Below are 27,271 nucleotides of genomic sequence, written 5' to 3' on the forward strand. Positions count from 1 at the left end.
GGACCAGCTCATACCAGGGATCCAACAATAGGTTTTTCCCCCTCCAGCTATTTTCTTTTACCTTTCGTCTAATTATCTTAAGTGCCTGATGCAAACAGTGCTTCACTTTTTTCTTTTGTTTTTCTTGTCACGTTAAATGCTTTGCAGTTTCCAAGCTTCAGACCATACTTTCTTTTTTGAGTTTATTGTTTCATATTTTCTGAAGGAAAGATGATAGTGGCATTTTTAACTTCAAGAAGACAAGATTGTGCTGAAGAGGCTTTTAATGGCAGAAACGTATACATGTTTGCATGTGAACACAATGTGTTTCAACTGGAGGGGCGAGAGCTGGCCTTTTCTAAATGTCTCTGCTGGCCTTTTTTATTTGTGGACTTCACAAACAGAAAGGGAAGGATGTTTTTTGAAAGCTACTTAGTATTTTCTTTTATTTTTCAATAATCCCACTACTACATATTACTAATCTGACAGCAATGACGGCCATTCTGATGAAAAGAAGCCCTGAACTTGGAGTGCAAAGTGCTTTTCGTGACAGTATTGCCATTATTCTGTGCCCTGGTAGGTCTTTCTAGAACAGGTTGTGCCCTGGTCAGTTTAAGCTTGCATTACAGCTTACATGGTCTCCCTCCTCCTCCACTTCTCTCTTAAGATGTTTTTGGGTTTATTGGTTCTGTAAGGCTTTTTTGTTGTCCACTGAAATGTTAAAACAATCTAAAACATTCTCTGTCAAACTGATAAAGGGGAGTGTAAGTTATAAAGCAAGCGTCCATCTTCAAAAAATGTTACTTCCATAAGGAGCTGTTGAGTCTCTGTCCAAAGCATATTGTCCTACCTGCGATGAAAGAGAGGAGATGAGATTGTCTCCTTGTTTCTTCACTCGGTCACCTTCTGTAAAGTTAATGATGACAGAAGGCCAGCACTTATCACTCATATTACAGAAAGCTATGAATATTTAGCCTGCTTGAATAATAAATTTGACTTAAGCCTGTTGCAAAGAGCTGACACAAGCTTTTGTAGTTGATTAAAGCAAAAACACTGACGGCTAACAGGCTCAGAGAAAAACTCAAAAGCCGTTTGGTCTGCTGTCGTGTTTTTGATTAGAATAGGTTTAGAAAGTGTCACAGAGCCTTTGAAATACATTGTTGAAGGATTTATCCATATTTATAATCCTACAGCATCATCACATCTGATGAAAAAAGGAACCCAGTTAAAGTTGCGGTATTTATTCTAGGGAAAAAAGCCATTCAAGCAAGTTATATTTTGACCCCTTTCTTCAGGCGCCCCCCTTAGAATCAGAATGTGATGGTTGCAGAAAATGGTGCAACACCGCCTTTCGACACAGACACGCACAGCACCAGCATAATGCTCCGAACCTAACCTCCTCACACCCCCCACACACACTTTAGTATGCCACAGCATACATAGTTTTACAACCCTGCTCATGGGGCTGTAACAGAAGAACAAACAAACAAATGAGACGCCACGGTTGAAAGTTTAAGTACATTTTTAAAAATGTGGCACAAAATCTCCCGCACCAAACAATTAGTCTCTTTCTGGAGTATTTCTCTTATCTGATGGCACCATCTATTGGCTGACAAGCATATCAAACAAATAATTTCTCCTTTCATAGTTTTTTTCAGATATCGACTTCACGTTTCTAGTTTTTAAATGTGCTTCTGTAACCGATAAACAGAGCTAAAACACGTTGTTTTACAAGTATTATTCTCATGTCATGTTGTGTTTTCATATATTTATATATTAGAGACTTACTTGTCCGTGAAAAGTTCATCAACTCTGCATCAGTTGAGGTTTTCCTTAAATTTGAAGCATGTAAGCTGTAGTCTGGTTGATGGTCAGTTTCCCATTGCACGGAGCTCTGCAGGGCGGGGGGTGTGCTTAGATAAAAAAAAACTCAAAAATGACGTATTGCCTACATTATATCACAAAACATGATAAGACAATCACTTTTATGGATTTCTGAAAAATCATTCATCATTTCTGAAAGGGAAAAACTCTGGAAAGCAGCTTTAACCAAAACAAAGCTGCATGCAGAGGAGACTACAGGTAAAGTGAAGCTTTAAAAGAAGAGGATTGACACTGGGCCCAGGTGTCTTCAATCATCCTCAGTAACAGTTTGCTCCAAGTGCTGCAGCACTAAAAGGCCATCACACCTTCACCCACAAAATCATGTTACCATAAGAAAACATGATTCCACGAAAAGAATACGCAAAAAACATCAACATTCTTAAAACAAAACACAGAAACAGACAATACCAACCATGTCGTTGTTAAAGCCAACCTTTAGGCCTATCGGCTCAGCAAGCGGTGCACCAGGAAGCAAAAACACACAAGGCTGAACAAAACAAAATCCTTCAGGATTCCACATCTACATAGCATGGCACCGCCTTCGTCCAAACAGCTTTCCAATACAGTCACCAATGGAGAGGCCTCAAAGTGTGCCACACTATCCACAAATGGTATGCAATCCAACGCAATCACACACACCCATGCTGACCGATCACAAAATGGTGGTGACAAAACAGGCCCAGCTAGCACCACAAACAAAAGCTAGCAAACTCAGCCCCCACTTGTTACCATCCTGGCAACCAAGAGAAGGAAACCATTAAACAGCCTAGCAGGCTGCCGTCACGACAGACAGGAGAACCTCACCCCGGCCGAGGAGAAAAAGCGGCAGACAAGCCCCCACTTGTTTTGACCCAACTCATGAAGCTGTAAAAAACACCATGGTTAAAGGTTTAAATGAGTTTTATTTAAAAAGCAAATAAATATGGAGTAAAACTCCCACACCAAACAATTAACCAAAACAAATCTGGGTGCAGGGAAGAGGAGCTCTCTGCCCAGAAGGCAGATAAAGTGAAGCAAATGCATCTTTTTCTTAGTAAATTACTTAATTACCACAATCTGATCATGTCTCAAACAAAAGCCCACGTCTAAATCTTTCAAAGTTGATGCCAAATTTGTAATTCTAGAGTCAACGCCATCTTTGTAGATTTTCTCCATCACAGCTTTGGTGCTTAGCCTGCTCAACAAACCTAGAGTACTGTGATTGGACCTGCTGAGGTTAGAGTGGAACGTGGCTAGGCCAACCTGCAGAACAAAGTCTTGCTATTTCTACAATCTGTCTAGATTTCTTGGCTAGTTTTGGCGTGTGGTGATGCATGTTCTGGATTTGCTGGTTTGATTATGTTTTAATCAATTGATGCCAACATTTTTTGTGTGTCATAACGAGCCTGTTATAGAAACATTTAAAACAAGCGAATAGAGAGCATTCACCCTAAAAAACACAATCCACCCTCTCTTTTCCACTTTTTGCTGGTTGAGAATGTGCTATGGACTGAATCTCCCTCCTTTGTCTTGAGAGCATCTGAAATGTTTGTCTTCCCCCTCACTTCTTCAGGAAGTATTCCTTCTTACATGTGTCGTTGTAGCATTAGCTTCCATTCTGCCACTTCCTTTCTGCCATCTTTTGTTTTTGAAACAATGCCATGTGGAAGGGCTGGCCCTCTCAATCGCAAAGCTAAGCTTAAGGCTTGGGTTGAGGAAGGTAACATTTGCACCTCCTGCAAGCTGAGGAAAGGTAAATCACATCCCTCCTGTTTTCATGTTTGGTGTCAGTGGGGTTACATGTTGATCATTAGCAGCTGTTTGGGGCTTCTGCGGGACCAGCATTGTTTTGCATAGTGCTTTTTTAGAACTCATTGCCTGGATCATGCTGGATGCCAAGGCTGCTGCTGTGACAGTAATGAGATACTTCAGTCCCTGTTCGCTACTTTCTGTCTTTGGGACTTTAAATTGGATTGCTAATTGTTTGAGTTAAAAGGATGAGGTTGGGTGGAAGAAAAGGTTAATTCCAGCTAATGCACAACATTTTCCTCTAAATGTTCTTTGGTCTGGGATAATGTTGATCCTTAGCGGGAAGTATGGCCTTGGGGATTTTCATTTAACCCTCTGATATGTATAAATCAGAACTGATAAGTCTCTTGTGCATCATTCCCCTTTTGTCCAAAACATGTCTCTTGACAGATGGCGGTGCGGCTAACTTTGGCCTCAACTTCCTAACGTTCATTATCCTTTTCAACAATTTGATTCCCATCAGTCTTCTGGTCACACTGGAGGTGATCAAATTCATCCAAGCCTTTTTCATCAACTGGGTGAGTTTACGGTGCCATACAGAAGTGGTGTTTTATGAAAATGCAAATGGTTTATTATTACTATTTAAGCCGGTTCCAGAGTGTAAGATAACTAAAAAACTAATAAAACTCTTGTTTTTTTCATTGTCTGCCAAAATGCAGCATTTTACCATTTGTGATGCCATAGTACCATAGAGATACAGCGTACTGCCTAGGCCACAAACAGCTAAGAAGCTTTGATGACTGAGCCTGGGTTGCTGTGAAACACTTCTGATAAAGGGTGCAAGTGATGATGTGGAAGGACGGAGACCAGTGCGGGAAATGCTGGGAAGTGGAGTTCTAGACGTGGATGACTGGAGAGTTAGGATCGTGACACTAGGGATGCCCGATATTATCGACCAATGCTGGCATTTAGATGTAGTATCGAAAATATTTAGTATCAGTTTTTACTCATTTAGTAACTCGTGCCATTCATTGCATTTCCAACAAGGCTTTCATAGATAATTGTTTGATTCCTTTTAGAGGTCCATCGATGTTTTGTCTGTTGCTGAAGTGTAGAGGTCATGGTCAGCTGATGGCCGATATGTGCTGCTGAGTTTTTGGGCAGATTTTTATGGCCGACATCTAGACGTTTTCCAACTTATTTGCATGATAAAATGTTACTAATAACAGTTGAGGCACAACATTTCTGAAGCTGAATCTGATTTTGATCTCTGAATTTAATCAAGCTTCATTTTTTCCCCCTACTCATTAATAAAATCAGACATCTAACGAAAGTGAATCAAACAAATCAGTTAACCGACCAAGTTTTAAATATTCAAAACTGGTATAAATTAAAAAAAATGCTGAAAATAATATTTTAGAGTGTTTATTATGTAGATGTTATTCAGTAATGTAAATATATGTATAAATTAATCTGTGCAGCACCACTGGGCTGCCCGGCCACGTGCCTGACTTTAAATCAACTTTATTATTGGCGGTTGCCGACGCATAAAAAGTGACAATGAGCCAGATATTTTGGCATACCCCTAATTCCTTTGTTTTTGTTTGTTGTGTATTTTGTTAGGAAGCTTTCTACCGACCGGTTGTGTATGAAGCATCATTTGTTGGTTGGGTTTGGCTCTAATGACGTGTGGATTCTTTCAGGATACTGATATGGTTTATGAACCCACAAGCACTCCTGCAATGGCCCGCACGTCCAACCTGAATGAAGAATTAGGCCAGGTAAATGTTTAAATCTCATTTTCTTTAACTCTTATTGTAAAGTTTGTATATTGTTTAGACTTCACCCCTGAACTTTTTTTCTTTTTAACTTGTACAGGTGAAGTACATTTTCTCTGACAAGACAGGAACGCTGACCTGCAACGTGATGCAGTTTAAGAAGTGCACCATCGCCGGTGTGGCCTACGGGTATGTTCTCTTTTCTTCTCTCTCTCTTCCATCTGGTTTTCTCCCAACATCCTCTTCAACTGCCTCCCCCTTCACCTTCATTAAATGCAGAGTATGCATCATAGTGCATCTGGCATACCTCTCCTCTTCCTCACCTTCTCATTAGCAGCTACATCAGTGCTCTGTGAATGTAAACTATAAATAAAACATGAACGCACATTTGCAAGCAACAACTCTTTAAACTGTCCTCATCTCAGACTCTTCTGCTTGGAGGAGAAAGGAAACCTCCCAATGGTCCGAAGCCATTTTATTTTGTGTCGTGTTTGTATTGTGTTGTGTCTTTGTAGAATGACTCAAACTGTATTACTTTCTCACCAGCTTCTCTGACATCACATTTTTTTTTTCACATTCCATTAGTCAGACCTTGCTGTTTTCGACTTTGATTTTAATTTTGTGCTTAGATAATTAGCCTCAACAAATGCAAAACAAGTGGGCGAACAGCATCTTCAGAGAAAGCAAGTGCGGGCGTGACAGTGCATGATTAATCCCATTAGAATTCAATTAAATGTGTGACTATTGGGGCGCAGCCCAAAATTAAATGTGTTTTTTGATGATTTTTTAGTGATGAAGCTTTCATTTGGATGTGATTGTAAACACAGTAAAAACACTCCAAACTTCGTATTTGAACAGTAGTTTTATCATTGAAATGTGTAAAAAAACCCTTTGGGTCATTTCTGATTGTTTTCTTAGAGTAGGGACTACTGTTACTGCCTTTAGGTGTTACTTAAAGGTTCAATATGGAACATGAACACCAAAGCGACATCTAGTGTGTGGAGTTGCAACAATAAAACAAGGTTTCCAGCCTTCAGGATACCAGGTTTGCTGCAGACATGTGAAATGTTTCAATTCTTTATGTTCGCTCTTCTCCCGGGAAGGATAACGACATCTTCTGGGCTCAGAAGCAGCTGCTCTACTTGCCGAGTCCGCAATTTTCCATAGTGCCAACCTCACTGTAAGAGTGGACTGTTTGGCGATCCGCAGTGGTGCCCTCTGTTGGCTGGTGGATGTAAACATACGCCCAGTGTTGTGCCGTCAAAATAAATATTTGATGATTTTATTTTTTTTAATATAGCTTTTAAAGGAAATATTGTACCTTCATTCTGAAGACCTCTAAATGCCTCGTGGAGGTATTATTTTTTTAAATATAGCTTTTTATTAAATTGTTCTATATTCAACCTTTATTGGAGTCAAGCTTGCTTGTCAACGGGGATATTTTTGTTCCCCTCACAACCACTGTGATTCGAAAGCAGTGATTACTTATTTTGCTCCAAATACAAATGTTCATATGTAAATAAGGTATCCATATGCATCTAATAAAGTTAAATTAGTGTGAAGGGACCTCATGTTCTGCAGTTTTATTTTTCATTTATGATCGAATTCATCAGTTGTGAGTTCCTTCTAAGATGCTTTATCTGTTTTGTTTTTTGCTAATCAGGAAATATTCATCAAAAGTTGCCTCAATCACCATTTTACAATCGGAGATAAGAAAACATTATTTCAGATCCTCAGGAATTACATTCAAAAGCAAATCTAGATTTGTGTAGAATAATGGAGAACACTTAAGGAAACACAGAGATTTAAATAATTAAATATGCTTTGCTCTTACAGTGCAGCGTGACTTGTAAATTGGTGCCAACGCGCACGCGCACGCACACACAAAACCCCCACTGACACTGCCGCCTGCATGTGTTCCTCATCACAAATTAAGTGCTGCTGTAATTAATAAAGCTATCCCCAAGGGCAAAGACATTAATTAATTCCACAGGATTGGAGTCCAAATCTGAAGGAGAAATAGTGCCGGGTCGAAGAAAAGACTCAAAACACGCCTGGTTGACCAGACGAAAGCAATAGCTCCTTTAATAATAATAATAAAGTGAAGCTTACAGAAAAAAAACATGTTTTATCATAAATGTTTTATTTTTTAACAGTTACTCGGGCATCAGCAGTATCTCAGTGGGTCTCTGATCACTCCTCGCCCACTGCTAATTACCTACCACAGTTTTGAAACCACAGACTTGGCAGGGATTCTGCTCATGATTAATCTGTAGGGATGCAGCTGTAATGTTGTTAAGGGTTGATTATGAATGGGGCATAGCAACATGGCGCTTATGTTTTCCTCCTGATATTCTTTAAAGCCCACTCCAATGAAAATCACAGTTTTGACCATGATGACAAAACCATAGGTTGTGTTGGAAGCTCCATCATGATTAAAGCAAATGTCACCAGAACTGTTGCAGCACACAGAGACAGAAATCCACCGCTCCAATCCTGTCGACTCACCTAATATTCATTGTTTGATACTTTCTACATTTTAGCTCAAGAAAGTTTTCTGTGGAGTTGAATAACCAGACAAGGTTGTATCAAAAATGAATATGCTTATTTCAAATTTTCTAAATCTGCCTGGTATGTGAATATAAGCTGCAGAGTAGACTGAGTCATTTTGAGACAAAATGGAGTTTACTTAATAACACCAAACTTAGTATTCAGTAGCAATTTGCAGCTTTACAGCTAGTTGTTACTACCGTATTTTCCGGAGTATAAGCCGCTCCGGAGTATAAGTTGCACCAGCCATAAAATGTATAATGAAGAAGAAAAAAACATATATAAGTCGCACTGGACTATAATGGGCCATTCCCATCTGTACCGGGTCGGCCCAGGCCGGGTAGCGTAGGTTGTTTACATATCTGGGTGGCCTGGTATTTTTCCGGGCCAACCAAGGCTCATTCTCAGCCCTCTTCTCGAGGGGGTCTGCTTCAGGCCGACCAGGGCCAACACACCCACTGCTGACAGCAAATTCACACCTTCCATTAGAGCAAGCCTCTGATTGGTGGGTAGAATCAGCCCACATGGGCTTAAGGCAAGGATGTGTGGAATCAACCGGGCCAGGCTGGGGCCGACTGGGGCTACCCGGCCCGGGCCGACCCGGTACAGATGGGAATGGCCCATTAGTCGCATTTTGGGAGAAAATTTTATTGTTTTTCTTTCAAAATCTGAGACCAAGCGTTTCACATTGCAAGACAAGTACCGGTAAAAATAACAGAATAAACAACCAGGGCGCAGCAGCGCGGCACGTCTCCAGCAGAGGATGGCGGTGTTTGAAACCCTCCCAGCGGGACAGGGGAGCTCATTCCTGGGTCGGAGCTGCCCAGCCCGCAGCAGCTCGCCACGGTCTCCAGCAGGTGATGGCAGGGCAGAGGAGCTTGTTCCTGGTCCGGAGCCGATCCGCAGCAGCGTGGTATACATAATCTGGTATATAAGTCACTTTGGTATATAAGTCGCAGGACCTGCCAGACTATGAAAAAAGTGTGACTTATAATCCGGAAAATACGGTACATCACACAGGTAAGACAAAAGTAGGGATACATGATATAATGGCATCAATATTGGCCAATGTTAGTCTTTTTTTTTAACATATCTGCCCCATAAGTAAAATTGGGCTGATGTTAGGGCTGGGCGATATGGACCAAAACTTATATCGATATCTTTTTGCTGAATTCCGATACACAATATATATCTTGATATTTTTCCTCCTGTAATGTATTTACAAGTTAACTCACTTCAAGATGTCTTGAGAAATTATGAACATAAATCAGTAAATTAAATGCATTATTGATTCTTGTTAAATTTTAATCTTAGTGCTTATTCTCTACCAGTCTGAGTTTTAGAAACACTGGTACAGCTGTCTGCTAGCACACACACACACACACACACACACACACACACACACACACACACACACACACACACACAGTTGAGAGCGAGAGATGTATCAAATGTCCCACAGCACTTTTTAATTATATATTTATAATTAATGTAAAATTATTTTAATTACATCTGGAGGTGGCCCATATCACATTTCTTGTCCAGAGAAAAAAAAATCTATCATGTTAAACTAACTTTATGATGATGTAACCATCTACTGAAGATCACATGGGTCATGCACCGTGAAGTTATTAGTTATGAGGGCAAACATAGCTGGAATCTAGGTCGTGTAGGGCTTTATAAACAAACATCAATATCTTAAAATGCACACGAAGTGTGATGGGGAGCCAGTGAAGACGTTTCAGGACTGGTGTAATATGGCTATGTCGACTTGTGTTTGTTAAAAACCTAGCAGCGGCATTTTGGACAGCCTGCAGCCGGTTCAGGGCAGAGACAGGAGTTCCAACTAATAATGCATTAGCGTAGTCCAAGTGAGAGGTGATGAAAGCGTGGATGACTGATTCCAAGTGCTTCCTCCTCAAGATCGGTCTTAAATGAGATAGGCGGCATAACTGATAAAAACAAGACCTCACCACTGAGTTGATCTAAGGAGTCATTGAGAGGTTGGCATCCATTTTTACCCTGAGGCTTATTACACACTGCGTAGGGTTTAAACCATCAAAAGTTGGTCAATTACTTGTTTGGTCAATTCTTTTGGACAATGATATAAATCACCTCAGAAGTATAAATGTGTTTGGTGTGTGTTTATAATATAAGCAATAATATATTTACATATAATTATTGTATTTTAGGTGTGTTTTGGCAAGAATCTGGTAATACAATATACATCACAATACAGAGGAGACCGACTATACGATGTATCGCAAACATACAGGGAGTGCAGACTTATTAGCAAATGAGTATTTTGTCCACATCATCCTCTTCAATCAATCAATCAATCAATCAATCAATCAAAGCTTTATTTATAAAGCGCCTTCCGCAACCCTGTCAGGAAGCCCAAAGCGCTGAACATGGTTCAGTTGTAGATAAATATATTGAATAAATCAACAATAAAAGCAATTCAAATTACAAAATACAAAATGCAAATTACAAAATAGAAATTACAAGATAGAAGAAACATTCTGGTACAGGACAAATGTGTGAAACACATTTGGATTGAGTGGATGGACTGAGTGAACCAATGAAAACTGTGAAATAATGCATGTTGTCTTACTCCAAGCTGTATAGGCTTGAAAGCCTACTACCAATTAAGCATATTAGGTGATGTGCATCTCTGTAATGAGAAGGGGTGTGGTCTAATGACATCAACACCCTATATCAGGTGTGCATAATTATTAGGCAACTTCCTTTCCTTTGGCAAAATGGGTTAAAAGAAGGACTTGACAGACTCAGAAAGGTCAAAAATAGTGAGATATCTTGCAGAGGGATGCAGCAGTCTTAAAATTGCAAAGCTTCTGCGTGATCATCGAACAATCAAGCGTTTCATTCAAAATAGTCAACAGGGTCGCAAGAAGCGTGTGGACAAGCCAAGGCGCAAAATAACTGCCCATGAACTGAGAAAAGTCAAGCGTGCAGCTGCCAAGATGCCACTTGCCACCAATTTGGCCATATTTCAGAGCTGCAACATCACTGGAGTGCCCAAAAGCACAATGTGTGCAATACTCAGAGACATGGCCAAGGTAAGAAAGGCTGAAAGACAACCACCACTGAACAAGACACACAAGCTGAAACGTCAAGACTGGGCCAAGAAATATCTCAAGACTGATTTTTCTAAGGTTTTATGGACTGATGACATGAGAGTGAGTCTTGATGGGCCAGATGGATGGGCCCGTGGCTGGATTGGTAAAGGGCAGAGAGATCCAGTCCGACTCAGACGCCAGCAAGGTGGAGGTGGAGTACTGGTTTGGGCTGGTATCATCAAAGATGAGCTTGTGGGGCCTTTTCGGGTCGAGGATGGAGTCGAGCTCAACTCCCAGTCCTACTGCCAGTTTCTGGAAGACACCTTCTTCAAGCAGTGGTACAGGAAGAAGTCTGCATCCTTCAAGAAAAACATGATTTTCATGCAGGACAATGCTCCATCACACGCATCCAAGTACTCCACAGCGTGGCTGGCAAGAAAGGGTATAAAAGAAGAAAAACTAATGACATGGCCTCATTGTTCACCTGATCTGAACCCCATTGAGAACCTGTGGTCCATCATCAAATGTGAGATTTACAAGGAGGGAAAACGGTACACCTCTCTGAACAGTGTCTGGGAGGCTGTGGTTGCTGCTGCACACAATGTTGATGGTGAACAGATCAAAACACTGACAGAATCCATGGATGGCAGGCTTTTGAGTGTCCTTGCAAAGAAAGGTGGCTATATTGGTCGCTGATTTGTTTTTGAATGTCAGAAATGTATATTTGGGAATGTGGAGATGTTATATTGGTTTCACTGGTAAAAATGAATAATTGAAATGGGTATATATTTGTTTTTTGTTAAGTTGCCTAATGATTATGCACAGTAATAGTCACCTGCACACACAGATATCCCCCTAAAATAGCTACAACTAAAAACAAATTAAAAACTACTTCCAAAAACATTCAGCTTTGATATTAATGAGTTGTTTGGGTTCATTGAGAACATGGTTGTTGTTCAATAATAAAATTATTCCTCAAAAATACAACTTGCCTAATAATTCTGCACTCCCTGTAAAAGCCAGACAATATTTGCAATTGTAAGACAGACGCCTCTAAGAGACATCCTGTGTTATTCCAGGATGGTGTTGCTCTGTCAGAGCAAAACCGCTTCCACCTAGCAGTCAGAGTTTGAGTTGCAGCAAACAAAAGAAACAATAAACATTTGTATGTAAATCTTCAATGAAAAAATATATACTCTGCTATTAAATATTGATTCAGTATCAGAACATAAAATAGCATGAAATTTCAGTTTACTGATATCTTTTTACATTTATAATTATATAATAATGGTAAATATTGGTTATGGCACAACAGCAGTATAAGTGTCGGATATGGATCCAGCCCACATTTATGTATCATTGCATCCTTAGGCAAAAGTATAATGATGTTTCTCTGGTTGGCTTGATGTCATTTTGGTGAAGAATTAAAAAATGTCCTGCCAGCTGTGACTACCAGATCTGCTACACTTTTGTTGGTGTAAAGGTTTATTAGGATAATGTTATATAACACATGAAATTTAGAAAAATGTTAGTCTAATTTGGTCTTAGCTGCTAGCTAATCAGGGCTGACGGACGTAAAGGCCTTTTCTCTAAAAATGTTCTGCTTGAAGGTGTGCTAAAGCTGATGTCCTTACATTAATTTTATTCATGAACGTTCATTTAAAACAATCTGCAGCTGAAGGGTTTTTCTTTTCTTTCTTCACACTAAGCTAAACTGTAAATTTGCTGCTGGTAGTTAGTTGTGCCTATAACAACTAGAGAGCCTGCATTAATCTCCCTACGTCTAACACCTTTCATCTGACTAATCTTACTTGTTAACCTGCACATAAACAATTCCACTTTAACCCTATTTCTGGCATCTGAATGTTAACTGAAGACTTTGTCAACAAGATGCTTTTTGTTTCCACCTTCACTTCAACAGTCACGTCCCTGAGGCTGAGGAGGGTAGTTTTGCAGAGGACGACTGGTAAGATGATGGGTGTAAAATGATTGCTGTTTTTCTCCTGCTTCTGTCATGTATTATTGCTGCTCTGCCTTGTGAAAAATGTGACTGTGTGTGTGTGCAGTACTTTTTGAACTTGTGAATGTGGCTCTTGAATCCTTGTGTTGATGCGAAAAAAGAAAAAAAATCCAATGTTTATTATTGATTCCAGTTGCAAGAAGACGGGCTTTTTAGTGTGTTGTATTGAAGCCATGCAGCACATTCTGTCTGACTTTGGCGATGACAGCTCCCCACCCAGTTCCAGTCTTTCTGTCACACATGCAAACACTCACACACACTCAGCTCTGCAGCATGGGTGTGGTTTATCCAGTTTGCATGAGGGATCGAACTCGGTTTGTGTTTTGCTGCTTTGAGAGATGTTGTTAACTTCCGTAAAGCATTCTTTTAGACGTTCTTCTTCTCCAAACAGCCTGACATTATATTTAGATCTTGTAGGTTAAAGGATGCAGGACTATTGAAAATAGTAATGGTTCTTTGAAGCTTTAACACATTTAAATATTTTGATTTGCAGCTCTGATAGCAGGATGGTGTTGTGTCATTGTTTTGAGTTGGATCTCTGCCCTAATTATTGACTTAACAGCCAGCACTCTTGTTTCCATAGCGACAGGACCTCTATGTGCTGGCAGATAATCAATATCTTACCATCCTTCTCACCTGGTCTCATGCCTCACAAATTTCATCAAGACAAAAGGACCCTGAGAGCTGTTTTACTGCAGAAAAAAATACATCTGTAAACTTTTTTTGCTGCAGTTTTATATTTTTATTATATAATGAATATTCAAAAATGCTTGGAGTAGCATTGCTAAAGGTTTAACATACTTTAGTAAAAACTACCAGAGAGAGAAAAACACCATTTGAAGTCACGGACAACAAAAGACATTTGGACCTGGAAAACGGCGACTGGTGTTTAGCACTTTCTGGTTTACTCTTGAAATGCGGGTGTCTGGTTACAGCAGGAGCGTCTCAGGGAAGATACCCGAGGGGAGTGGAGTGTTCCATGACTGTGTTTGCGTTCAAAACCTAGCCTGCTCTGTACATTTGCTAAAGCAGCTTAGAGGTTTTTCAGAACCGAGGGAGTAAATGAGGTTTACTATTACACAGTGAGATTTCGTTAGGTACAATACAAAACCCAATCATAAAAAATGAAAAAAAATCATTCCATACACTCTAAATCCATCCTTTAATTTAGTGTTTATCAGAAGTTTTCTGGTGATGCAATATCTCAGTTTCCTCTTTCCAGGCTCAGCACACACTCGGATGAGGCTGGATTTAATGACCCAAGCTTACTGGAAAACCTCCAGAGTCATCACGTAAGTAATATTAGCGCCTCCTGAGACTACTGCTGCTTCTGCTAAGAGCCGACTAACATGCGTTTTTAATATGATTCTGTGTGGTTGTCGTGTAATTTTTCATTTGAGAAAGTTGTTTACGCATGCATGCAGTGGCTTAGAAGTGATGCCATTTATTAGGATGTGAGACATTTAGAGACCAAATGAGTTCAGATCTGTTTCATTAAAACCATGCTGAGAGGTGAAATACTCTTTCTGTGCACATTATAATTAAAAACAAGCAAACATTCCAATAAACTCGATCTGACTTAAAATCCTCACAATCTAATTTGGGATGCATTTCTTTATATGAGTTAGGAGGAACAGTAAAGACCATCTGAAGTCATAAATCAGTGAAAGCAGTGATTGATTTGGTCACGAGTCACTCAGCTGCAGAGCAGAGTTGAAGATGTCGGATTTAATCACATGCAATAATACTGCCTCGGGACAATGGTAATCCCACTGCCATGTGCCAAGTGCTTTGTTATGATAGCAGAATTTGTTCCCACATTGAGTTTGTTTGAGGTTTCATAATGATAGCTCCTCGCCCACTGCTAATTGCCTACCACAGATTTGAAACCACAGGCTTGGTAGGGATTCTGCTCATGATTAATCTGTTGGGGTGCAGCTGTAATGTTGTTAAGGGTTGATTATGAATGGCCTAAGCCGAGAGGCCCAGACTTCCCTCGCCCCAGCTACTGGGCCAGCTCCTCTGGGGGAATCCCAAGGTGTTCCCTGGCCAGGTGAGAGACATAGTCCCTCCAGCATGTCCTGTCTGAGAGACACTAAACTCCCCCACCTGGGCCAGGGCCTTGTCCCTGACCCAGAGAAGATATTCTTCTCTTTTTGGGCTCAACACGTCTCAGATCTAGTGGAACTGATCTTCATCCCCAATGTTTCGCACTGAGCTGCAAACCGCTCCAGCAAAAGCCACTAATACTTTGTTGCGACCCACATGACACTCCTGTAAATGCTAAATGTAGCTAATTTCATAAAACGCTTGATGTTCTCATGGAGACAACACTTGATATTTGTCAGGAGTGTTCTTTCTTAAAGATTTCTCATTCTGACCTTTTAGAACAGTTTTTTTTTCTTTCTCATGGCCACAGGCTGTTTATATGAGTAGCCCTAACACTGTGTTAAGGAGGATGGCACACTAGATGAAAAGGGATTTACCAGCTCCCCTTGGTGCTTTTCGTATTTCCTGAACTTCATCTGCAGCTTTTCTGGGTGTTCAAACCCAAACAACAAAATGAATATATCACAGCACACCGCATGTAAATGGCCTGTGTCGTGCTTTTTTACACCTTTTAGAGCAATGGAAGAACCCCTCCTATCAGGTGGTTCTAACATTGGAATGGCACTGGAATGAAGGTGTAATCCGTCTGAAAACGCACTCCTGAACTAGTGTTGGCTTGACAAACAGTTTGTGAAATCACTGTCACACTGGTTCGGTTTGTGAGAGCTAAAGATAAAATCCAACCATTTCTGCAGAAGGTCTGAACAGGGTTCCTGTTCCTCTTGCAGACAAAAATACATTTTTGGGTTTAGGTATTATTTAAAGTGCCTGCTAGCTACACGGAGAGGCTGGGTGTTAGTATTTACAGTTCAGGGGATCCAGACTAGTGACTCTCTGGATGGAAAGGAGCAGGTTGTGGTGATGCAGCAACAACCCCAGCAGTCGCTGGGCAGACAGCTGAGGATTTGCAGCTGAGACAGGAAAATGCATGTGCAGAGCCAAAAACTGCTTTGGGATGTCTTCATAAGGAAATAATATAACACTGTCAAAATATCCAAAATGGATTTAGCATGATAAAGGAGCTGCCAATGGGTAAAAATATAAAATAAATACAAGTCCAGTCACAATGAGTTGTATATTTTATGAGTTCATTAGCAATTCTCTTGTTCTCTTGGCTTAACACACAAACACACAAACATGTGTACACTCCAACATATCCTTTCAGAGGATACCTGTCAACACAGCTCAGATTAGCATGCTGCTAGGATGAGAGGTCTCTCAGCCACCTGGACTGTAATGGACTCTGTGCATTTTCCTTTTCAAGTGGTCCTTTGAGTCACCCCTCTGTTCCCATCATTTGTTTTCTCCTTTGTTCCTCTCATGGTTCTCAAGGCCAACAGAAAGAGGAAAAAATAAATGCAAGAGCACACATGTTTTGTTTGAGAACAGTAAAAATAGTAAAGGATTTTTCAGCCTTGATTCAATTAGAAGCGATCAGTCTTTTTGTGCTTTCTCTAATCGGCTGCGAGTTGAGTGAAGCCTTACAGATTTCTCATGGTGATAGTACTGTCCTGTGAGGGAGGTCAGGCATAATTGTTACCAAATGTTTGTAGCCATATACGGTTTGTTTAGTTGGCTTATTCGGGCCTGCTGTGGGCCTGGAAGCTACTGATTTCTGACTCAGTTGCAGTCACTTCCTCCAAACCAGTGGCCCTCCGGTGTTAGATAGGAGCCTCCGCAGATGCCTGTCTGAATTCCCCCCACAGCAAGTTAGTCATGCTGGTCCTTTCATTAATGTAAGTGCCCCAGGTATGCCACTTTGGCCCTTTTTCCATTAGCTGAGGCAAGTTCATGTTGGATGAAAAAGCATGACTAAATGTGTGTCAGAGGCTTGACTCTTGCGGGCTTGTTCTGTGTGACCCAATTGGCTTTTTACCAGTGGTTATTTGTCTGGTCAACCCTGATTGCTGAGTGCTGAAGCCACATGTTTTCAGACTGGAAAAGTGGATACAGTGGGGTTAGTAAAAAAAAAATATTTCTTTGTTTTTAACTTGAGGACAGTAGGTATTTCAAAAATAACATGTTTAACAATTACGTCTTTTTTATAACATGTGTGGGCATAACCTTTATAGACAGGATTTCTAGGTGCAACCAAGGTGTGGAGGGCATCCATTTTGGTGGCCTGAGGATCAGGTCTGCTTTTTGCAGATGATGTGGTCCTGTTGGCTTCATCAGAGCGTGATCTTCAGCTTTCGCTGGAGCGGTTCGCAGCCGAGTGTGAAGCAGCTGGGATGAAAATCAGCTCCTCTAAATCTGAGACCATGGTCTTGATTCAGGAAAGGGTAGAACACCTTCTCCGGGTCAGGGATGAGGTCCTGCCCCAAGTGGAGGAGTTTAAGTATCTCGGGGTCTTGTTCACGAGTGAGGGAAAACTGGAGAGTGAGATCAATAGGCAGATTGGTGCTGCATCTGCAGTGATGTGGGCGTTGTACCGGTCTATCGTGGTGAAGAGAGAGCTGAGTCAGAAGGTGAATCTCTCGATTTACCTCGATCTACGTTCCTACCCTCACCTATGGTCATGAGCTTTGGGTAGTGACCGAAAGAACGAGAATGCCTAAAGGTAGACCCAGGACACGGTGGAGGGACTTTGTCTCTCACCTGGCCAGGGAACGCCTTGGGATTCCCCCGGAGGAGCTGGCCCAAGTGGCTGGGGAGAGGGAAGTCTGGGCCTCTCGCCTTAGGCTACTGCCCCCACAACCTGACTCCGGATAAGCGGATGGATGGATGGATGGATGGATGTTTTTTATGTTGTGAATCTGGTTTGTTGTGTCATATTTAAGTAAAACTAAAATGTTATAATTTATAAAAGTCTAATGAATGAACCTTTAACACATGTAATGTGCTGCAGCATCCGTGTCTTCCGTGTTCATCGTCAGGGAGTCAGACAGGTTGTTGAGTCTGTGGGACAAAGCTTTTCCTGCCTTTGTTCCTTCTTCTTACCCTCTCCATAAAGGTCTTTGTAATAGTTTGAATGCGGTTAAGCATTCAAACCATCGTTTTCCTGTTTCTCTTTATATCTATGTTTGTTTCTTCCGTACGTTTTATGGACCGCTTCTTCTTCAAATTTTCAGCTATTTGAACTAATTTGGTACCAAAACATTCAGCTCTTTACGGCTATGACTCCACAAAAATAAACAATGATGAACAAGAGTCTGCTTGTAGACCTGCAGAAAGGGAAAAACAAACAAAAAAGGGACACACAACAATACATCAGGAGCAAGCTCTCACTACGCCAACCTGATGAGGAAATATAAACTCAACATTGTTTAACTGAACAATCACACGATAATAAATCACAGTGCATTTAGTGCCAACCACAGCCTTAAGACATGTGTTGAAAATGCCCAAGTCCATACTGATGAGAGCACCATGTGAGCACACGCGCTTGTATATGTAAGAATTCTCTATAGGAGCATCTGATAGAGAGTGTGAGGGGCCACAGATCTGCCCCCCAAACATGCGCAGGAGACGGGGGGAGCTCCAAGTCCCAGAGATCCAGGCGCTGCCCCAGAACACAGGAACCCCAAGGAGACTGCAACCAGAAAGGCCCCCGCCCCCCTCGAGAAGCACAGAGGATCGCCCCGGGGGGTCACAATCAGCAGCCGGCAGAATCCCGGGAGATATCAGCGGCAAGCCCACATGCCCACCCGCAGCCTCCCACCCCCAAGCCGGCCGAGCCCTGCTTCTAAACCTTTGAATACATTCAGCTCATTTTGACAGTTTAGCTTAGTTTCAGCCTCACTTCAGCTATTCAGCAGCTTCAGCAATCAATTTCTGAATTTGGCATATGCTGATAATTTCACAGTTCAGCTAAATGTAAAAATTGAACAGTTAAACTAGTCCTACTCAAATAACAAGTATTTAGTCATTTTAGCTATCCAGATTTAAAAAAAAATGTTCACAGATTTCAGTTTTCTGCTTTTTCAGAATTTTTCTCTATTCTTCACTTACTTTTTGTGCTTTATTCACTTGTTGGTGCTTTCTGCTTCTAAATCTTTCAAAACATTCAGTTCATTTTGACAGTTTTGCTTAGTTTCAGCCTAAGTTCAGCTATTCAGCATTCAAACTACATTTCTGCAAGAAATGCAATTTGTCTAGTTATTTCTGCTTTTGTTCCACATTTTAAGAACATTAAAATTCAAAGTGCCCTCTTTCACTTTCTGTAGCCTACAGCTGCTGTTATCCAGGAGTTCATGACCATGATGGCCATCTGTCACACTGCAGTCCCGGAGCGCACGGATGGGAAAATTACCTACCAGGCTGCATCTCCAGGTATAGTACACTTTATAGTAGAATGTAGCTCCTGGCTAGGAAGTGTGACGCCACTGTATGAGGTGTGTTCACACACAGTGGTTTGGTATTGCCATGTCTGGATGATTTTTCTTATTTAAATGACCCTGGAGTTTTACTAATATGCTCTCTTTTTAAGTAGTGAAGTTAAAGTACTTTAAATTACTTTAAAATTCAACTTCTATTCTTATCTAGCAGCAAATTAAGAATCAGAAACACTGTCAACAGGAAGCAGTGGTACTACATGAGATCATTATGACACCATTACGCTCTCACTTGTAGTTGGAAATGACATTTGCTGCCTTCAGGGGGCATACGTGTCAAAAATCACAGGAGCCAATAATGTGCTTTCTTCTCAGATGTTGCTCGGAGGCACATGTACTCTTCTTCATTCCAAACTGCTGCTGTGCTGCCACTCCAGGCCTTTAACTACAGCTCTGCTAATGAATATAATACAATGAGATTTGATGCAGCTGTTTAATTTAAAAGTTTCACTTTTGTTGATGTCAGGGTTTGATAATGACATCAATACAATCATAGGAACATGCAAGAGCCGGGAATGATGCTATTAAAAGAAAGTTCCCGTTTACACAAAGAAGGGTGTTTGTCACTCTTACTTAGTGATCCATTCTTTTATCATTTTCACAGTTCTGTGTATCTATTATCGTCCTTTTATCTGGGGTCAGGTCACAGGGGCAGCAGTAGCCAGACTTCCTTCTCCCCAGCCACTTGGACCAGCTTCCAAGGCGTTCCCTGGCCAGCTCAGAGACATAGTCCCTCCAGCATGTCCTAGGGCTTCCTTTAGGTCTGCTCCTGGTTGAAGGTGCCTGGAAAACCTCACCAGGAAGGAATCTAGGAGGAATCCTAACCAGATGCCTGAGACACCACAACTGGCTCCTCTCGATGTGGAGGAGCAGTGGGTCTACTCTGAGCCCCTCCCGGATGGCCGAGCTTCTCACCCTATCTCTAATGGGCCATTCCCATCTGTACCGGGTCGGCCCGGGCTGGGTAGCGGAGGTTGTTTACATATCTGGGTGGCCTGGTATTTTTCCGGGCCAACCAAGGCTCATTCTCAGCCCTCTTCTCGAGGGGGTCTGCTTCAGGCCGACCAGGGCCAACACACCCACTGCTGACAGCAAATTCACACCTTCCATTAGAGCAAGCCTCTTATTGGTGGGTAGAATCAGCCCACATGGGCTTAAGACAAGGATGTGTGGAATCAACCGGGCCAGGCTGGGGCCGACTGGGGCTACCCGGCCCGGGCCGACCCGGTACAGATGAGAATGGCCCATATGGGAGAGCCCAGCTACCCTGCAAAGAAAACTCATTTTGGCCGCTTGTATCTGTGATCTTGTTCTTTCGGTCACTACCCAAAGCTCATGACCACAGGTGAGGGGAGGAACTTACTGTAGATCGATCGGTAAATCGAGAGCTTCGCCTTCCGGCTCAGCTCTTTCTTCACCATGGCAGACTGGTACATCACTGCAGACACGGCACCAATCCGCCTGTTGATCTCACGTTCCATCTTTTTTGGACTCAAGACCTTGGTCTCAGATTTAGAGTAGCTGATTCTCATCCCAGCTGCTTCACACTCGGTTGCAAACCGCTACAGCTAAAGCCAGAGATCACGTTCTGATGAAGCCAGCAGGACCACATCATCTGCAAAAAGAAGACCTGATCCTCAGGCCACCAAAACGGGTCCCCTCACCAACTTGGCTGCTCCTAGAAATCCTGTCCATAAAGGTTCTGAACAGAATTGTTGACAAATGGAAGCCTTGGCCCTATTCTGTATAATAGAATGAAAAAGCTGACTGTAAACCAAAACAAAAAACATTTTTTGCACTTGTATACAATTTACATCAGCGGTACTCAATAGGCGTACGTCTTTGTGGCCCCCGAACCCCGTGCGAACCCTCCCCAGCAGCAGCCCCCGCCCCCGGTCCGGACCTCGGACCATTACATTTGAGTAAACCTGATTTACACTATGAAGTACAATAAATTACTAACATTACATCAAATAAATCAGTTTTCTGTTATGTGAAGAGACAAAGCAACTTTGTACTGTTCTGTTAATGGCTGAATATGAATGGGGCGTAACATTATGGGTCATGTGCACCAGTGAAGATTATCTCTGATGCTTCTGATTTGTAAGTACAGTTTTGTAGGTAAAGATGTAATCAGTTTAAGTGTGTGTGTATTAAGTGTGTTTTTCGTGTTTGATAAAACTATATATTTTCGATGAACCTAGTGTGAAACGGTTTGTGAAATTTCTGCAGTGAGAACAGTTATGTCAACTGTTGTAAACAGCAATGTGCACCTTATCTTCAGGTTTTAATTTGTTTTGATTCTAAAAATGTGTCAAAGTACAAAATGTAGTTGTTAAATAAAAAGTCATGTTCTGCTTCCTTGTTATCGGTATATGGCTGGGTATTTACCTGTGTGTGTGTGTGTGTGTGTGTGTGTGTGTGTGTGTGTGTGTAAGAATGTTCATTTGCATTTTGACTTTTTTTTCTGTCTATTCTCAAGATGAAGGAGCTCTGGTAAGAGCTGCTCGAAACCTTGGCTTTGTGTTTTCTGGACGAACCCCGGACAGTGTGATTGTGGAAATAGTGAGTAGAAGCAAATTTATGTTACGAGTTGTGTTTTTGTGTATGATGTGACTTTAAAGGTGCAGTATTTAAGAATTCAGTGGGAAAATCCTTAAAAAGTCTAATGTTTCAGTCATTTTGGAAGGAAGGTTATACTGAAACATGTTTCATATCCAGCTGGCTGTGAGGATTGTCAGTTTTTCTCCTTTCAAAACAAAAGGAGGGACGTAACTACTGCTTACCATCAGTGAGTGTGGGGTTGCCATGTCTCCTGCAAGCTGATGCTGCAGCACCAACAGTTGTAATTTGACGGCGGCTGACAAAAATCTCCAGAGTTGTTTAAAGTAGTTGAAGTAACCAAATGTTACCACAGCATGCCATTTTTACTTCATTTCTACATAATGCACCTTTAAACATGGAAAATATGAAACACTTTCCAAACTATGGGAAGCAAAAAAGAAACAACCCCCCAAAAAGTACCATTTCTTTTTTCCATGAAGACTTTTTTAAGGAAGTCACACAACCGTACAACATATAAAACACATTTTATTAGTTTAGTAATTATTTTGTTTTGCAACTTTTCATATTTAATTTCCATGTTAGTAATCATGCCTTGATCTTAAATTAAGAAAATGTACTCATTTAGGTCACAAGAATAAAAAAAAAGCCCTACAACATCACATCCTTATCTGAGGCGGCGCGTCTTCTCTGAGGCTCAGGTCACACATCCTGTCGCTAGCTTAATTAGCTAACCTGATAACTGCATTCAAGCACCCTGAGGCAGAAAAGGCTGGAATAATTTATTACTTTTCAATCCTAAATCAGAACTTCTCGTCTTCTCCAGGTTTATCTGATGTCTTCATCTTCATTAGACCTTCTGAAGCTCTTAATGACTATCTTGTACCTGGTGCTTTTAACAATTAAAGAAGTTAATTGAAATTTACCTCCTTATTCTCCCTCCATCAGCTCAGTGAGGAGACAAATGAAAACCATGTTTAAACTGCCATTAATGCTGATTTGGAGAGAACGGATGAGTTGGCTTCATTAGAAAGCCAAAGTAGAGATTTCTGCTTTAGAATGTTTGAGTTATCTCTTGTGTGTTTTTGTGATTTAGCTCCGAACGGAAGAAAGGTATGAGCTGCTTCATGTGCTGGAGTTTACAAGGTACTTGTTTGATGAGTTATTATTTTTAATAAAAATGTATTTCAATCCTTTCACATCATTGCTAACGTTATACTGAGATTTCAGCTGGATGTTACCTCTAACGGGGAGGCTTTTGCTCTTTCTCATTTTTGTCTCAGCGTGAGGAAGAGGATGTCCGTCATCATGCGCACCCCATCTGGGAAGATCCGCCTCTACTGCAAAGGAGCTGTGAGTGCCTGTCTGTCTCCATGGCAACATGCAACAGCCCATCATCACACATCGTTGTCTCTCCTGCCCTTATTGCCTCATCTTTTGAACGAGCACCAGGACAATACGTTAAGTGTTGTATAAAGACACGCCGTTACAAGAAGCACCAGATCTCCGTCTGCAGGGGCTCCTGGACTAACTGCACCAACACTGGGCTGAAAAGATGATGGGTTGATTGAAAGTTAAATCATGTTTCTCAAAGCAGTTTGCCACTTTTTCCCTAAACATCAGGGAATTACGTTGTGTAACAAGTTCTAATGTGTAGTAGAATGGTTACTACAAATGTCATTAGTAATATTTTATCATCTTTGTTTAATTTCATTCATGGAAATAAAGTAGAAGGCTGTTATTGTGTGTGCACGCTTTAAAAGTCCAGGATGTTAGTGTGTCTCCTTCCTTGGTGTCAGTAACCAATGAGAGCTCGTTCTCTTCAGGACACGGTGATCTATGAGCGTCTGGCAGACAGCTCCAGGTACAAGGAGATCACATTAAAGCACCTGGAGCAGTTTGCCACGGAGGGTGAGTGGAGAAACATTGCCCCCTGTCTTAAAATCCCTCTAACACACATCCCTCATTTATTTCTGGTCATAATCTTACTTTAGAAAAACAAAAGTTTTTGTTTTTTCCCACAACATCTTCAAGGAGCTGATTCAAGTGTGAGTCTTTAGAAGGGGTCCTAGCGTCTGGCTGTGCATTTATAAAAAGAAAAGAGCGGTAGAGTGTGTTTGGCATGTTCTGTGTTCACACTGCCCCCTTGTGAGGCACCCACAACATGATGTCATTGGGAATATTTGATGTTGGCTAAAAATAGCATTAAAGAAAGACTGTGAGGCTCTCCAGTTACAGCTGTATGGAAAGAGCTGAAAATGGCTACAAAGGAAATGGATTGTTTAGTTGATGGGTTCGTAAATGCTCTATGCCTATTGATTGTGATGTCAGAGGAGCACAATCACTGCTGCAGTGAATGAGTGGGACTGTAATCAGGGAGAAGCAGATAGATTAATATTTCTGTAATATATTTTTCTTCTTGATGTTTAATAAAGAAATGAATACCCTGCCAAGATGGTTTTGTTCTCTGGTGCCACTGGAACAAAAGTAATGATTGAACTGGGTGACGTGTTGGGACTCATCGGAAGGACTCGCAACATCTGACCTGAGCGTTGTGTTTGTAATCTTCCAGGACTGCGCACTCTGTGTTTTGCTGTGGCAGACATCAGCGAGTCGTCCTATCAGCACTGGCAGGAGATCTACCTCAGAGCTAGCACCTCCCTTCAGAACCGAGCCCTGAAACTGGAGGAGAGCTACGAACTGATAGAGAAGGTTTGATCTGAGGCGTCTGTGACTTTTAGAGAGATTACTCTTGGCTTGAGCTTGCACATAACTAATGGGGAGGAAGTGTAATTATGCCAGTAAACACTCAGAAGTTTAACATTGTGCCCATTTAGTGCAAAGCTGAGGCTTTGACCAGCAGGTGGGATCGGTTTTCTGTGAGGCTGGTCTGTTAGCCAAACACAGGAAGCAGCAGCCTTAAATCAACCCCTCTTGGCTCGTCTTAGTGGCTGCCCCAAACAAATGGAGGCAATCAATCACAAATGAAACGTAAAAGCTTTTAAAGAGGAAATTGTAACAGACTCTGCCCAGTGAGCTGACCGTGACACCGCTGCTTCCAGGGGTTTGCTGCAGATCAGGGCCACCTTACCTAAAAATATACGCAGTGATGCCACATGGGGGCACAATGGGGTTAGGATCAGAAGGACAGCACAGGACTTTTTAGGCAGAATTAATTTAAGTCACATCACCTCCTCTGTAAATAACACGGTATACTTTCAAAAACATTCAACATTTAATTTTTTCTATCATTTTTACTGTTATTGGCCTTTTTCCACGTTTAATTAGCCTAATCCATGAACAGGTTTTTTGTTATGTTGCATTTGAATTCCTAACATTATTAATAAACTGTTTATGCATAGAGACAAACATTTCTGAACAGATTGGTTTAAGCCTATGAGCTAAAGTAGAAAATTTTTGGCCCAGCTGCTCGTGACCTCAGTCAGCCATAAAATTAGCAAACTGCATTTTCCAGGAAAGTTATCAGCAGAACTGTTTCCCACATTTGAAGCTCCAGTTAAACAGAGGAACATAAAATTCAGAGCTGGAAGAAGTGTTTTCTTAAAGTTTTGACTCGGACGTCCAGAAGCAGCTCCTTTAAGTGTGGTTAAAGTGGCAAACCCCTGTGGTTCTTACATGGTCAGTGGAAGATTTGGTCCAGTTTTTACTCCAGAGTTAAAACATTAAAGCCGAGCAGAGTTCCACTCTTTAGAGTTGTGCGGTTCACGGTGATTGAACCGGACAAAGCTACAAGCATAAGGGCTCGGGTCACGACTCAAAAGAGCTTCCACAACCTTTCCTCTGCTGCAAGCTCCCGTCTCCCCTTTACCCCTGGGTCTTGTCAACCCTTTGGCTCCATGATGAGCCTTTACAAGTCCATAACCAATCCCACAGAACCGCAGAGTTTCCCTTTAGAAAATAACTGCATTTGCGGGTGTGCTTGTGTGGAAAAAATCATGTCCAGAGATGCCCGCTCACGGGGGCACCCTAATTGATCCAAAACCTCCTAAGCCAACGGTGGTTTTTCTTTGTAGTAAACAAACGCAGCTGATGAGGGAAAAAGCACGGGCTGACTGAGTGACACAGTCCCGACTCAGATTTTTGTTTGACACATGAGGTTTTAAAGGCCTTCCTCTGTTATGATCCCCACTTACTGGCTTTTTTTTCCCCCCTCAACTTTTTCTGGAGTAGAACCTGCAGCTTCTGGGTGCCACGGCGATCGAAGACAAGCTCCAAGATAAGGTACCTGAGACCATAGAGACGCTAATGAAGGCTGACATTAAGATCTGGATCCTGACAGGAGACAAACAGGAAACAGCCATCAATATTGGTAAGAAACGACAGGTTGAGGGCTTTACAGTCTTTGAACTTTGGGTTTTACCTACTCTGATGTGTGTTCTGCAAAGTGCCGTGCTGTTTTTCTTCCAAAATCATCAGTGGTGCGCTTTTTTGACTCCTGTAGCCGAGCAGCAGGATATGTTTTTAAATCTGCCCCCTTTCACCTAGAAACACTGCTCACACACAGGAGAAAAAAGCCACGACCGGAGCTTCATACAAGCTCGGCTCTACTACCAGCTGCTAATAAGAAACTGATGCTTGAATTGCTAACATATGTAAAGAGAAAACATCTATAGCTGTTTGCATTTTAGTTGCCTTTTCCCTCATGGTCCTGCATCATGACACACTTTGGCCTTGTTTATGCGTTTCGCTCTTACAGGTACCCCAGTCAGCCCTGCGGTCATTTCTCACTCAGCACCATCAACTACTGACAAGTTGAATGTTTCTCTGTCACACGTGTTTTTGTGAATGCATCTGTTGCAGCGTTAAATACGAGTGCTATACGCTGACGGGAAATCAATAACACGCATATGTACACAAGCAGACACCTTTCTCACACTTCTAGCTTCCTCAGAGGTTTTAAAAGATGTTATCAGGCCGGTTGAGCGTTTTTTACTGCATATTCCTCATCCTTATGTGCCCCGGTTCGATGGTTCTTTGATGTGGGGAAAGCACCAAAAGTGGATCAGGCTTGAAAGCAGCCAAATTGGTAACATAAAGTTTAGAAAAATAGATATCAAAGGTAACTCCGTTTGTGGGTGTACCTACTACTGAGGCACGGCTGAATCAGCCCTTTGTGCCCACCGTGCCCAGATGTGAGGGGACTCAGCCGAGGCTAACATTCACTACAAGTATTTTTACAACTCTAACAGAATTACCTTGTAAAACTCTGCTCAGTATTTTATACAA

At 41.6% G+C, this 27,271-nt stretch overlaps 1 protein-coding gene across 6 annotated transcripts in view; it reads left to right on the plus strand.

The window, feature by feature from the left end:
* The window catches only part of atp8a1 (ATPase phospholipid transporting 8A1), a 146,386-nt gene that overhangs the window by 64,039 nt on the left and 55,076 nt on the right, over positions 1–27,271 (plus strand). For 4 of the 6 annotated variants that reach the window (XM_054739252.2, XM_015949802.3, XM_015949794.3 and 1 more), the window contains exons 12-23: positions 4,042–4,169; positions 5,295–5,372; positions 5,470–5,558; positions 12,921–12,965; positions 14,242–14,311; positions 19,295–19,400; positions 21,945–22,027; positions 23,121–23,170; positions 23,308–23,377; positions 23,851–23,935; positions 24,597–24,736; positions 26,216–26,354. In XM_054739252.2, coding sequence (XP_054595227.1) covers positions 4,042–4,169; positions 5,295–5,372; positions 5,470–5,558; positions 12,921–12,965; positions 14,242–14,311; positions 19,295–19,400; positions 21,945–22,027; positions 23,121–23,170; positions 23,308–23,377; positions 23,851–23,935; positions 24,597–24,736; positions 26,216–26,354 — 1,083 coding nt within the window. The remainder of the gene's footprint in view (positions 1–4,041; positions 4,170–5,294; positions 5,373–5,469; positions 5,559–12,920; positions 12,966–14,241; positions 14,312–19,294; positions 19,401–21,944; positions 22,028–23,120; positions 23,171–23,307; positions 23,378–23,850; positions 23,936–24,596; positions 24,737–26,215; positions 26,355–27,271) is intronic. The other 2 variants (XM_015949820.3, XM_070550512.1) reach the window with 1 other exon arrangement.

The sequence above is a fragment of the Nothobranchius furzeri genome, chromosome 1 (genome assembly GCF_043380555.1).
Source record: "Nothobranchius furzeri strain GRZ-AD chromosome 1, NfurGRZ-RIMD1, whole genome shotgun sequence".
NCBI lineage: Eukaryota > Metazoa > Chordata > Actinopteri > Cyprinodontiformes > Nothobranchiidae > Nothobranchius > Nothobranchius furzeri.